General features: G+C 36.1%; 1 protein-coding gene across 1 annotated transcript in view; it reads left to right on the plus strand.

Moving 5' to 3' along the window:
• Positions 1-14,556, plus strand: part of kl-3 (dynein heavy chain 8, axonemal kl-3) — a 555,080-nt gene that overhangs the window by 111,840 nt on the left and 428,684 nt on the right. Inside the window, exon 16 of the mRNA XM_081731423.1 lies at positions 8,407-8,588. Within this exon, the coding sequence (XP_081587549.1) occupies positions 8,407-8,588 (182 nt within the window). The remainder of the gene's footprint in view (positions 1-8,406; positions 8,589-14,556) is intronic.

The raw sequence follows: 14,556 nt of genomic DNA on the forward strand, positions 1-14,556 counted from the left end.
CTCTTTAAGTTTTACGTCCCACGATTATGCCAGCTAGGCTAAAGGAGACGGTGATGACGAAAAATGAATGAAACGGTGGAATGAAGAAAGTGGGAGGAAACGAAAGAACCCAGAGAAAATCAACGCACACGGTGTTTATCTACCACAAAGTTCACTTGGCGCGAGCTGGGATCGAACCAGGGACTCTATGCACCAGAGATGAACTCTCTACCATGGAGCCACCACAGCCCCTACATATAAATATTAGTATATATTAATAGTAAAAGTTATTTTGGAATATAAAAACTAATGTTGTGTGTAATTTATATCTATCTTAGTTCTCCATTCGCACATTGTGAGTTAAATATTGTTAATTTCTATATTGACTTTCCTTCTAAACGTTCCGGTATATTCGGTATATTATTTAGTCCATGAATCATTTCGCAAAAGTTTAGATGCAGATAAAATATTCTGCTCTGGTAAGCACTTCGTATATCCATGAAGCTAACATGTACGTAACGAACATCAAAGGCGGCGAACTTATCAATAAGCAAACACTACATTCCTATGTTTTGTTGTTGATCAGCAAACAACAGAATATTTGTTATCTTTTTCTCTTTCTTTACGCTTTGCTACATGAATCCAATCTTCATTTGTTGAAAGCTAGTTGTACCAGTGGTCTTGAGAAGAAAAAAATAAACGCGAGGAAAACAAAAGTGCTTAATTTCGTCTGAACTGAGCTCTCAAATGTCTTAAAATAGCAGAATATAATTGGTGAATATTCATACACTCAAACCAAAGGATATAAAGAGGAATGCCCGGTGCCATCGCCTCATCTATTTTCGGATGAATCACTCTTAATAGATCTTTTTCGTTGGGTTCATTGATCTTCTGAAACAAAAAATATCACCTAAGAAATGGCTGATATGTATATTGTTGACTGTTTTAGGTGTCAAACCTACTGAGATGAGTTTAGCAACATAGAAATATAGTTACTTCAATATGGCCAAATTCCAAGATAGATAAGTAGTCAACTTACAGAGTAATAAGCAATGAATATCTTATGGTAAAATGCAAGTTCTACAGAGGTGAGGTCAAGTTGGTTAGAGAGGTGACCATTAACAACATTTATTTTCACATAAAGGTCTTAGGGATGTCGTTTAGAGCGGGAGATGGGAGAATGGTCCCCCAAACGACTTCCTGCCCCCTCCCCCTCCAAACGAAATTTGACAGTTAGAGGTTTGTTTAAGTATGTTTACTACAGGAAATGACGAATGCTTATAATAGAACAAATAAAAGTGTCCATTCTCCACGTGTGAAGATTTAATAAATATAAAACCGAAAATTTTAATTTTGTAAAAATTATCTCCCTTTTCCCGTTTAGAAGCTGAATTTTCGAAAAGGCTGTATCACATGTTTAGTCATTTATTATTATTATTATTATTATTATTATTATTATTATTATTATTATTATTATTATTATTATTATTATTATTATTATTATTATTATTTTAATACTAGAAATTGTTTCGTTTTTGCAGCAAAATTTTTGAAAAGACTAAAACACGCTTTCGATTGATTTCAATTAGAAAGGACCTCGCACTTTTCTTATGGAAGGTGGCTTTCGGCTAATGTTGTTGAAACTTCGCTGGTTGATAGTTCTTAACATGTGGATCAAAAGTCTCACTGGTCACAAAGACCGAAATCCACTCCTTCCCCAAAAGAAACGTCTCCAAGTAGCTGGGGGGGATTGAACTGATTTCAGCATGTAAAACAATTTGTTGTTTTAATCAACTCAACAAGGACCCCAAACAACCACATGTTAGACTATCAAACTACCCCACTTGACACCGCCCTTTGCCCCCCACATATCCTCCCCCCGCGAATTACTTTACGGATGTTTCATATTACTGTAGTTTATAGTTGCGCGTATGTGTTGAAATACCTACAGTTTTGGTCTCACCGACGATATAATGGGTTTCACGTATCGCTGATTACGAATCTGAGGTGAGAGTTCTAGAATTCAAGATGGAGGATCAATATGGCGGATCAAAAACACGAAACTCCTAAATGTAGCCACAAATAGCTGTTTACTAGGGTATTTTGGGTCGTTGGTTACGAATCTGAGGTCAAAATTCTTGAATTCAAGATTGCAGATCCAATATGGTGGATAAAAACGTTGAAGCCACAAATCGTAGTAGACTAGAGTGTTTTTAAATCGCTGTTTAAGTACGCAACATTCCTTGATACTTCAGCCACCATGTAGAATTCTTCTGCACCCTTACCCTCTACCAAAACCTACCACAGATATCTTAATGATGAACTGTGTTAAAATAATTCATCAATTATCTGTTCATTATTTTCATCATTTCGGTTTGCAGCATCTAATGTGGTACTTAGCAATGAGTCATCGGGATATCTAATATTCTGTAAATGTCGTGCATGGCCTAAATACCACAAGACACTTGCAACGTGCGCACATGTACCTAATGTACGAGCACCGATTTGACATGTACAGTAGTAACCTTGAATAACATTTTGATCATAATCCTGGTCATCTTCATCATTGGCTACATATGCTATGAAAACTTGATGCTTAGTTGCATTGCGGAACCTTGAGTAGAGACGTATGCGCAGGAATCCCGGTTCAGTTACGGTTTCGTCAAGCTGGAATTGCTCATCGTTATCTCGTATTAGTTTATCTTGGACATAAGAGGATTAGAGATCTACTTGATATGTGCCTACAGTCAAATCTCGTAAGTAGTTTAAGTTAAGTACAGGGAAATCAATTAGGTCTTGATCATTCAGCGGTACCCATTGACCGTTCCTTCTAATAAGATTCTTGCTTTAACAACGTTCGGCATGATTGACCTATTTCTCATTTCTCTAGCTAATTCAATGGTTGCATCTTGCATGAAAATAACGGGATGGTATCTGTTCAAAATAGCTCCAGCTGTGCAATAGAAACTATTCAGTTCCTTTGCATGTTGCAGATTCAACGTTTGTGCTAGAAACTTAAAAACAGATCTTAGATGCCCGTTTCTTGCCTCGAATATCCATCGACTTTTAGTAACTAGTCGAGAAGTATTCGCATCTTCTGTTGATAGTTGTCTTTCACGTGGTAGTAGAAGTGCGGGCATTCTATGATCAATTCCTAAATATTCCAGTAAAGGAATTGCATCGCGGTATCCTCTGTCTACTAACACAATGTCACCATTTTAGAACCAGTTTGCTAAAGCACCTGCATCATTTTTAAATTCTTCGCGAAGTATTTCTGCATTATTATTGTGCGAGTCAGCAAATCGAACAAAACCCACAAGAATAGTTTCTTTCGATTTCATTGAAATAAACAACACTTTTACTCGAACCTTTTTGCATACGCGAAACCCATTATATCGGTGATACCAAACTGTAGGTATTTCAACACATACGTGCAACTATAAAATATAGTAATCTGAAAAATCCGTAGCGTAACTCGTGGGGGGGGGGGGATGTCAAGTGGAGTAGTTTGATAGTGAAAACTGTTCTTGTTTGGGGTCCTTGTTGGGTTGATTAAAACAATCAATTGTTTTACATGCTGAAATCAGTTCAATTCCCCCCCCCCCAGCTACTTGGAGGCGGTTTTTTGGGGGAAGGAGTGGATTTCGGTCTTTGTGCCCATTGAGACTTTTGAACCACATGTTAAGAACTATCAACCAGCAAAGTTTCAACAACATTAGCCGAAAGCCACTTTCCATAAGAAAAATGCGAGGTCCTTTATGTACTAGATTTCGTATCTCCAACTTAAAAAAATATTCACATTCAGTTTGTCTGCATAAAGAATTGGAAATTTGAATATTATAGAAGTTCTTCCTTTTCTCCGTTAGAAGCGGATTTGTCAAAACATGCATTATCTTATTTTTAATTAAGAGTTAAAATCATCGCGTTCCAAACCTCTAAATTGAGTGGATCCTTACATTTCGCAGTTTTACAATAGAAGGTCAATAGAAGGTAGAGATTTGCAAGATAGAAATTGCCCTCTTTTCCCCATTTAAGATAATTTTATTTCTTGTTTTCATGGAAAATGGAGTTTCCTGTCCAAATTGTATGTTGATGAGTGAGTCACTTTTACTGTTTTATATAATAGTATAGACATGAAAGGAAAAGAATTTAAATCGTGTAACAACATTTTAATAATTACGAACTTTCCATGCAATAATTGGTGCAATACTGATTAGTGGTATAGCCAGGAACATACTGTGGAGGACACTAATATTTTCCATAACAAAGAAAAGTACGCTTTCACACACACATACACACACACACACACACACGCACAAATCAAGCATTATGTTGCATCAGCGACAAAATGTGCGCCATATGGTCGGCCTTTATAGGGTCTTCCAACACGAAGTTCAGTATTCGCTTCGAGTATACAGAGATAAGGCAAATTGCAGGAGAGGCAGATAAGAATGAAGTTACATTATTTTCAATTTTCTTTAGTTACGCAGTATTGAAATACTGATGAAATTTGCTAAGAAGTATTAAATTAAACTTCCTGGTACTACAGTCATGAAAAGCTATTGCCAGCCAGAAGGCTTATGTTCGACTGGGTGATGAGTGGCCAGCGCATCGATTCCCAGGCGCCATTATTTCTGGCTTCCTGGATCGGAGTTCCATACTTTTTAATTTAGGTAACTCCCCTGTTTTCTCATGATTCTGAGTCAATACGAGAAAATGTTAGTGCTACCAGCGAGAATAGAACTTGGGACCACCCACACCGAGATTGCGCACACTAACAATGCAGCTTAACAGGAGCTAATTAGTAGGGTCTAATAATAAAATTTAAACGTCCACTTCATTTTTAATGCTCTCTATTCGCACCTGCAGATGGTAAATTTTGATGTATGTGGTAACGAAAAAAAGAGCTGAAAAGGACGAAGCTGTTGAAATGAGATTAAAGATAGAGCTTATAAGAAGTAAGATTTTTTTAGTATGTTTGTGTAATGCTTGTTTTTCGTGACAAATTATTAAAATACTTGTAACATGGGAGTCTCAAATGGAACATACTATATGAAAGCATAGTCGATTTCAGTATCACTGTACTAAAGCGGGGATGGCTTTAGCCCAGTCAGCAGCCTGCCTGCGCCATTGATACTGATCAATTATCAGTTTTGTTACTTTCATTTACCTAACTGGGTGCACAGTAGATATTTTATTAGCTACTATACTATTGCATAGCAGTATCTGAGAATGACCTCATTTTTTAATCGATTCTTCTCAACTTTTACCATCTTTTTTACATGTTAAGGCAAACTCAAACAAATGAACTTCCCAATTCAATTTCTCTTTCCTTATGAATATTTTATTGGCATAACTTGTGATTTTAATTTTTCACAGTGTGAAAATATTTCAATTGCAAATACTACTATTGCTACTACTACTACTACTACTACTACTATTACTACTACTACTACTACTACTACTACTATTACTACTACTACTACTACGAATAATAATAATAATAATAATAATAATAATAATAATAACTGCTAAAAGCTATTGCTGATGTGTATTACAGTTTCAGACAATATATCATTGACTTTATCAGACCATCAGATAATATGTCTGATGAAACAATTATATATTGCCGAAACTGTAATACATATTAAAAATAATAAGAATTTGCTTTGGTCAGATTATACTTTTATAAACAGTCTCTCGGGTAATTAAGCATGGGTTCACATTACACTATTGTAGTTTCTAAGCACTTAGCTACTGTTACTTTTTATTTTAAAAAAACTAAAGAATCAGCAAACTCACAGAATGGCATCTCATTTCTGGAAATTATTATTATCATCTTCGAAAAGATAATGTATAGCAAGCATAGATGAATGATTAGCACTTTTACTTCCATGTCGATAATTGAGTGACACAAAATTATTATCTCTTTCATTAATTGTTCTGATAGGTTTTTTCTTGGATACACATTAGTCAAATTCTTGAACGATAGATTTAAAAATATAGGTTCTGTCCTAAATCATTTTAAATTTAACTAGCTATTTGAAAACATCATGGAGTTTCCTTAAACAAAATAAATAAATGAAAGGGTAAAGCATCACGTAAATGAAAATCATCTTTATTTTTTTTATAGCTGTTACACTTTACTTGATTACTTTTCAACTATATTTCTGAAATTTATGATTTTTAAATATACATAATTTTTCTCTTGCCTCTGATCAGACAACTCGTCTTATGTGTCTATTGGGTAGCCACTTCAACACTCTTCCTTGAGACTGGCACATTAAGGGGAGAATTAAGTCCGAATTAGGTTATAATGAATATTCAGTGAAAAGTTTTGAAATATATCTTCATGTGTAATATATCTTTGCTGATATATACCTAAACTGTATGAAACAACACTAAGATCTGACTGCTGAACTAGCTGCTGGAGCTCGAGCCACGACCTTCCGTTTTCCGGACTTCTGCTTTATGAATTGACTTACTATAAAGGTAACCAAGAAAGTTCTAGCGCCTTTTGTGGAGATCTGTGTTCAATTGTCCCTCACACCCTGAGTTGAATGCAATGGAGATAAGGGTAACGTTAGTTGTTGGGGTGGGTATATCCAACATACTACTTGGTTGTGGCAGTTTAGTTACACCGTGAACTAGCGAAAGGACAGAGTGAACATTCGTGCTCGGACCTTCACACGAAGCGTGTATGTTGTACGAGTTCAAACTAGGGTCAAACGCCGCTGCAGCGAGGCGGAAGATATGACAGGCCTTTGGTAAGAGTGTCGTGATTATGCAGACAGTGCAGCGGTGGTTTAATAAGTTTAAGGATGGTGAAGAAACACTCGAAGACGCACCATGTGCCGGAAAACCAACATATGTACAAAATGAAGAACTTCAGGCAGCAATTGAGGCGAACAGTGCCAGACATGTAAGGAACTGAGACTACAATTCAGTGTGCGTGGAGAAACAATTCGGCAGCACTTCCATCAATTTGGGAAGCACTACAAGTTGGGTCGATGGGTCCCATAAGGTTTGACTCCGGACCAAAAGGCAACGCGAGCAGACACCTGTGTTTCTTTGCTGTCTCGTCTGAGGAAGGAGCCATTTCGCGACAGGGTGTTGATATGTGATGAGAAGTGGGTCTTGTACGAAGCTCCACGGCGCCGTCATCATTGGTTAGCATCCCATGAACCGGTTCCAAAACAGCCGAAATCAACATTGTACCAGAATAAGGTCCTCTTGTGTGTTTGGTGGACTGCTCGCGGCATCGTACATCGGAAACTGCTACAAGCTGGTCAGAGCATCAATGAAACTGTGTAATGTAAGCAGTTGAGCAGTGTTCAAGAAAAACTCAAAACTCTGGAGCTAGCACTACTGAATCGCAAAGGGGCCCTCCTGTTACAGGCAACCCTAAGCCCCACGTGGCTATGATAACGCGGCACACCATTCTAAGTCTTAGATGGGAAACACTATTGCATCCACCATACTCCCCGGATATTGCACCCCCCCCAGTTATCACCTGTTTCATTCCTTGGACAATCACCTTAGAAGACGCCAGTTCATATCCCTAGTACAGGTGTAAAATGCACTTGATACCTTCTTCGCTTCACAGTCCACCAAGTTTTACTGCGATGGAATCCCTGACCTTCCAGAATATTGCCAGAAGTTCGTTGATGTTGATAAAGACTATTTTTTATCTTCCAGGTACGTCTTAGGTGATATATCGATGTTCCAAAGTGGTGGGTGATAAAGCGACAGAACTTTCTTGTATCTTTATAGCAACTTGATTCTGTTTGTAGTTTCTAGACACTTGTTTCACAAAGTCCTAGTAATAAACCATCTACTAGCAGCATGAAGAAACAATTGAGCAACAGAGGATATTTCAAGTTATTTAACTCATTCATGTATTCTCTTCCATCGAATTTGTTCCCTCTTCTTCCGTCCCATATAAATCGTACTTCAAACACAAGGAGATGTTCAACAGACTGGATTGTGACGACATCTGTATCCCGTGACTACAGATTAACCAGAAGGCAACAATTTCAATTATCAATAGTAGAATATATTCATTTATATTGTAGCAAAATACAACTTTATTTTTTGAATAATCATTTTTGAACCCCGGAACCACTCCTATAAGGTTAAGTTGTTTTTTTCATATACTGTAAATACTAGTAGGACTCAGAAAAATGAATGAATTGCAGAAAATATGATAATTCAACTCGCTTGACTCGAATATCAATCTCCTTTTGCGAGCATTTTTGTGTGTTATTCCATCACTTGTTGAAGTCTGTAGACTTGTGTATAGGGATAATTGAAATAATCGTACTATGTTGTGAACAGTGCCAAGTTTATTTAAGCTTTTACATAATTAATAATTGTTATGCTAGGATTTCTTTTCTAATATATGTTTCTAATAAATTTCTATTCTAGTGTTCAGGAAAATCCACTATTTAAATGTAATCTTATTCTGAAAATTCCCAATGCTGAAATGAAACCTACCCTGGATGAAATGCAAAGTGCGTTGACTAAAGTGGTGTTCGCGATGTTGGATGTTCACAAGGAAGTCAAGCAGTGGGGACAAAGAACGCCACCAAGACCTCAAAAAGGCAGAGGTAAGTTCAAATATTGTTGTGAAGAATTAAGTTTTATTAAATAAAATCTAAAGCAGGGACCGTAAATAACCTAGCTAAGAATGAGAAACGTATTGTTATAAATTCTTATAATGATATCGAACTTGAGCAGCTTTTAAACGTGTTTGTACAGGGAGGCCACAAAGTCCTGTTACCCTGAAAATAAGTAACATAAACCACTAAACGTACGTAAATAACTACACGGAAAGAACTGAATGACATGAACAACAAAGCTTTCGTGAAGTTTTATTGAGATAGGAAACATTAAGTGTCCAAAGAATCAGTCTGTCGACCGTCATTTTCATGACAAAGGATAATACGCTGCCAAGTTCTGTGCGACATTTTGCGGAGCATTGCAGGTATAACTTGAGTAAAGCTTGTTACACAGCTTCTTTCAGTTTGGCAGTGGCATCGTAGCGGTTTTGTGCAACGATGCCATTTATGAACTCCCATAGCGCATTATCATAGGTGGTGAGGTATGGTCTTTGTGGTAGCCAGACAAGTGGTGCGGACTACCACGACCAATTCAACGCCCAGGAAATACTTCCGTAAGATATTTGCGTACGGCGAGGGCATAATGGACAGGTTTCCCATCATGCTGAAACCAACATGTCTGATTTCGTGCTCCTTCAAGAGAGGAACAAACCAGTTCTGCAACATGTCCAGGTATCAAGGGGTAACGGGACTTTGTGGCCACCGTGTACTTTTTATTTAAGATCCTTTTGCATTACAATCTTAGCTTGCTATTTATTATGAGTTGATAACATTACTGTGTCATCACTACTATTATTCTATATAATACTTATTTATTATTTGATCAAGCAACATTTATTCATTTATTTGATCAAGGAACATTTATTTTCGTCAAGACAGTGGAAGATTCTAAAAATTCATTCTGATTGGAAAATAATACAACAGTAAGCATGAATAAATAAGCTTATTAAGTCCATTTTTAATATACTTCTCTCTAATGCAATTTATATAAATGTCATATGAGAATTTCACATCTAATATTAATAAACCAGATTTCATTTTCATTTACTAGCATTGGTTTTTAATTGCACCTGCTTCATATAGTTTTCCGAGTATAGTATGTAATAAATTATACTCGCATGTAAACAAGAAAATATAAACGAACAAAAACATAACTTTTGTTTGTAAATCTTCAATATTTTACACATCAATATTGTGTCAAAAGTGATTAAGGTGAGAAAAAATATCCAATATGTAATACTTGTATATATTTACACCAATCAAAAGTTACTTACCTTTTGAAGTTTCAAGGCTATTTCATTAGCCTTATTTTGTATCATTACTTTTTTTCTGAAACCATCTTTACTTCAGGCAGTCGGTTTCAGTGTACGCTGACGCTTTTATCGATTGCACCTGAAAGTTGACAAACTGAGAGCATATATTAAGATTCCTACCTTTTTGTACCGCAAGTAGTACCTGCCGACGTTCAGAACATTTTTCTGTGATTGGCAGTTGAAAGGAACATCATGTCATTACAACCGATAACCCGTTTGCACATAAGACCAAGTCTTAAAACTGACACAGTGGCGTCTATTGAGTATGCCATATACATTTACTAGTTCTTCGCCATTTTTAGTCATGTAACCCTCAACAGTCAATCACAGAAAAGTGTCCTGAACATCGACAGGTGCTATTCCCTTTTTAGAGAAAAATAAATAACTTCATAACCATAACAAAATTTGCTACTTGGGAAAAGTGTGTTGCACAGTTTATAAGGTTTATTACTAATTTTAATTCCATGTGGTTCTTGTGAATAAAAATTGAATGAAATTTCCAGTTAACTGTTAATCAATTTCCACAGCTGAAATTAAATCGACTTCATAAAAAAAATATGGTGCATAGATTAAGTAAGAGTTCCACAAGGAGGGAGGACAGAAGCATTAACATATGTTTCCAGTATATCAGATTTTAAATGTCATAGGTAAAAGTGTCAGGGAAACTAAACTATCTGATAGAAGCACGAAAAATTTGTGATAGAAAATAAGACTATTCATATTTGAATTATGTATCTTATAGCATCTATCAACAATTATTTCAAGGAAATTGTCAAGTGTAGTTTTTTTTCTAGTTAGCCTATGTAAATCACAAATTTGGGTTAGAAGTTATCTGCTGTCAGCATTTCTTTACTAAGCTGCAGTTTTGATAATAACGTGTACTTTGTTATTTCTTGTATGTGGCTATAAATAAAGCCATACATGTGTTATTTGATTTGTACATTGACATTAGCATCATCATTGTCATTATATCGTCATTATCATAAGCATTACACAATCACTGTCAGGTTACCACAACATAAACGGAGAAATTTCTACTGGAATATACTACAAGTCTATATACCCATATAAACAAGTCTAAAAAAATAGACTATAAAAACGTCTACTTAGAAACACGAAGATAAGTTGTTAATTTGAGAGCGGAGGGAAGGTCCCATTTTGAGAAGAAACTTCGTAGTTGATATATTTTCCTCTTATTTGCAATTTAGTTTCTTCCTGCTTACATTTTTGGCGGTGAGTCAATGATTTATTGATAATTCAAAAAGCTAACTGGAGAATCTAATAAATAAGCTTCAGTTTAAAATTTGGTCTCAACGCATTGAACTTCAGGTCTGTGTAGGTACATAAACGAAGAACTTCTTGATTTACTACTGGAATACTACTAAGTGAAAATTGTCAATATTATCTTGAATATAAATTACGAACAATGTTACATATCTTGTCCGAAGATATTTTTGGACGAATGGATGTCCAAAAATAACGTTTTTTTGGCCAAATTAGGACAAAGAGACAGGAATTAGAAACCATGTACCGTTTAGAAGCCGTATTTGATGTTTTGTTTTCACGATGAAAAGACTCTTATGTTCACTTGGAAGTAAAAGTCCATGTTTGTGTGTATATATAGTCTTGTTCGAAAAAACTTGGCCAGTCATTTCTCTTTCAACGGACATATTATTCCAATCGTACATAGGATTATATTATGTGTCCATAAATTATTTTTTACAACTTTAGATTTAAATAACTTTAAAATTATAATAGATAATAATGAACAGTTTTCAACATGTGACAAGATAACTCATAAAGTTTTGTTTCATTCATACACGTCAATGTGTGCACTCCTAGTGGTACGGACAACGTCCAATCGGTATTCAATTTTTCTCTATGTACGCTCCAGAAACTCCACTGTAACATGTTCAAATGCACTGCGAGTACATATCTACAAGTTCTGTAGGTCTGCAACCTTGGTTCACTATACTTGATCCTTTACACAACTCTATAAGAAGTCTAGGGTGTGAGATCAGGTGGTCATGGTAGCCACCGACTAGGACCATCTCGTCCCATCCACCTATCTGGAAACGTTTCATCCAGAAATTGACTGACATTAGGGACCAATGAGGTAGTGCCCCATCCTGCTGGAATATTCTGTCAGGTTGCAGGAGTTCCAATTGTGGCACAGCAACTTTAGTAACATGTCCAGGTAAATATCACTATTGAAGATAGACTTATTGAAAAAGAATGGAACAATGATGCAATTGTGCATAAATCTGCACCGCCTATTAACCTTGAGACTGTCTTTTTCAATTTCATGTGTAACATGAGAACACTCTGATTCTCATATACGAACATCATGACGATTCAGTTTGTTGGATACGTTAAAAGTTGACTTATCGGAGAAACAAATCTTTTCCAAGTCATTTTTATGCGGATATGCTAGCATATCCACTGCAAGTTGAGGCTTAGTGCGTTTGCACACGGCAACGATAATATCGGTGGAAGCCCCGATAATATCGGTGTCGGTGTCGGCGTACTTTGCACACGTCGCCGACAATATCGGTGGAAGCCCCGACAATATCGGTGTCGGCGATAGTTTGCACACGTGGCCGATAATGTCGGCGCTGAGACTAGTATTGGACAGGACGTGAAAGAGAGAAGATGAGTCCAGCTATCAACAAGAGATATCTTTTTGCCTTGTTGTACTTAAGACGTAGAAACAGGAAATGTAGATCGCGAAAGCTTTGGGTTCATCCATTATTGACTGTGCGTTATGTAGAAGGTGCTTTTTATACACTATATGAGAAATTACGCGAAGACGATGCAAATTTTTTTAATTACTATCGCATGTCCACACAAACTTTTGATTTTTTAATAGAAAGAATTGGAAACCATATTCAGCGCCAGCATACAGAAATGGGACCCTGTATTCCACCCATAGAAATGTTGGCAGTTGCAATAAGTCTATTATTATTATTATTATTATTATTATTATTATTATTATTATTATTATTATTATTATTATTATTATTATTATTATTAAAAAGATTTTAAAATATTCGAGAGTGGGTATACGTTATGGCAATAATTTCTAGAATATCACTTTCAATGGAAAAGAACGTTTTTTCCCGTCGACGGGCTTTAACTCTGACGAACAATTATACAAACAAGCGTTTTATTCAGTCAGGGATTCCGCCAGCCCCCCCCCCCTCCCCCGATAGGGGGTGTCACCCCTAAACTTCGAGTAACACCCTCCAAACTTCTGCCTTGATCCGAGCCTGAATAGGCGATTTTTCACAATTATTTCATGTTTTGTGCGAAGAAGTGCTATTTAAATATAGAACTCTCAAACGATTGAAAGAATAACTTTCTTCAAGGGATTTCTAATGAAGCTTTCCTGTGAAGAATGTAAACGCATTATATTTAATCATTTGTCAGCTCTAGCAACAAAACCTGTGCTTCTTCCAATCGGTACCGTTTCAGTGGAGAGATCATCTTCAACAATGAATAGAATTTTAACTTCAGAACGGTGCCGTCTCACTCCAGAACACGTTAATAATTTGAAGGTGTCCTGGGAAGAACCTTGTTTACTGATGTTTGAAGTGAAAATAAAAGTGTTGAGGTTGATTTTGAAAATTTTATAGGTTGTGCACAGGCCCATCCGCCCGTATCCAAGGGGGTCTAGGGGGGCGGCCCCCCTAAATTTTTGCTGCCCCCTCCTAAAATTTTCACGGTAGGGTTGCAAATGACCTATAATATGGTGATGAACTACGTATAATATGGTTGGATCGGGCCATCCCTAACTTCTGTCTCTTCCCCCCTACATTTTTGGGTTGGCTACCGGCCTGGTTGTGCATACGGGAAATGGTTCAGAAGTCCTATACGAGTGACATCGGTTAAGTTGGACCATGAGTGAATCAAAATAAATGAACTTGCGTTTTAAAGAACATTAAAGAACTTGGAACAGTGATTTTCAATCTTTGTAAGACTGCGCCGCGGTCCACAAATATGCTTGTAAATATACTTCCAATACTTTTTTTTCATTCATTAGGAACACAAAGAGCATTTAACTTGCTTAGTAAACAAACCCGCATAAGGCATGTATAAGTTATAAAGTGGTGTTACAATGTGTGAAAATGTGAAGAAGCGTAATAATGACGGTTCAGAGGAGAGTTTGTCAAAATATGCATACGGTAGTCATCAAGACTATTAATACATTCGTGAATATATGAGTCATATTGATAAAAAATTACAAAATTACAAAATACAAAATTACATTGGCTATAAATTTAAACGAATTTAGTTACCTACAATGTTGCGATAAAGGTACACTCATGTCCAAAATTATTGTCGCATGTCTATAAATATGTTGATGTAGGAATATAATTTGATAACGATTTCTACAGGTATTTATTATAATGTTAGTATGTGTATAATTTGCAAAGACATGTATGTGGAAAATTTCATGTCAAAAGACCAGTAATAAGAACAACAAAACGAAAATAAAACTTTCTTGTCCATTTAGCAACATTTTGTTTTACTCATTCTAATTTTCGTATTTATAATTCTTTTCCTACGAAATTTACCACAAATATACATTTCCCGATTATACACATAGTATCGGTATTAAAAGTACCCTGCATACTCATTAC

Source organism: Thermobia domestica, chromosome 11, assembly GCF_964235325.1.
Source record: "Thermobia domestica chromosome 11, izTheDome1.hap1.1, whole genome shotgun sequence".
NCBI lineage: Eukaryota > Metazoa > Arthropoda > Insecta > Zygentoma > Lepismatidae > Thermobia > Thermobia domestica.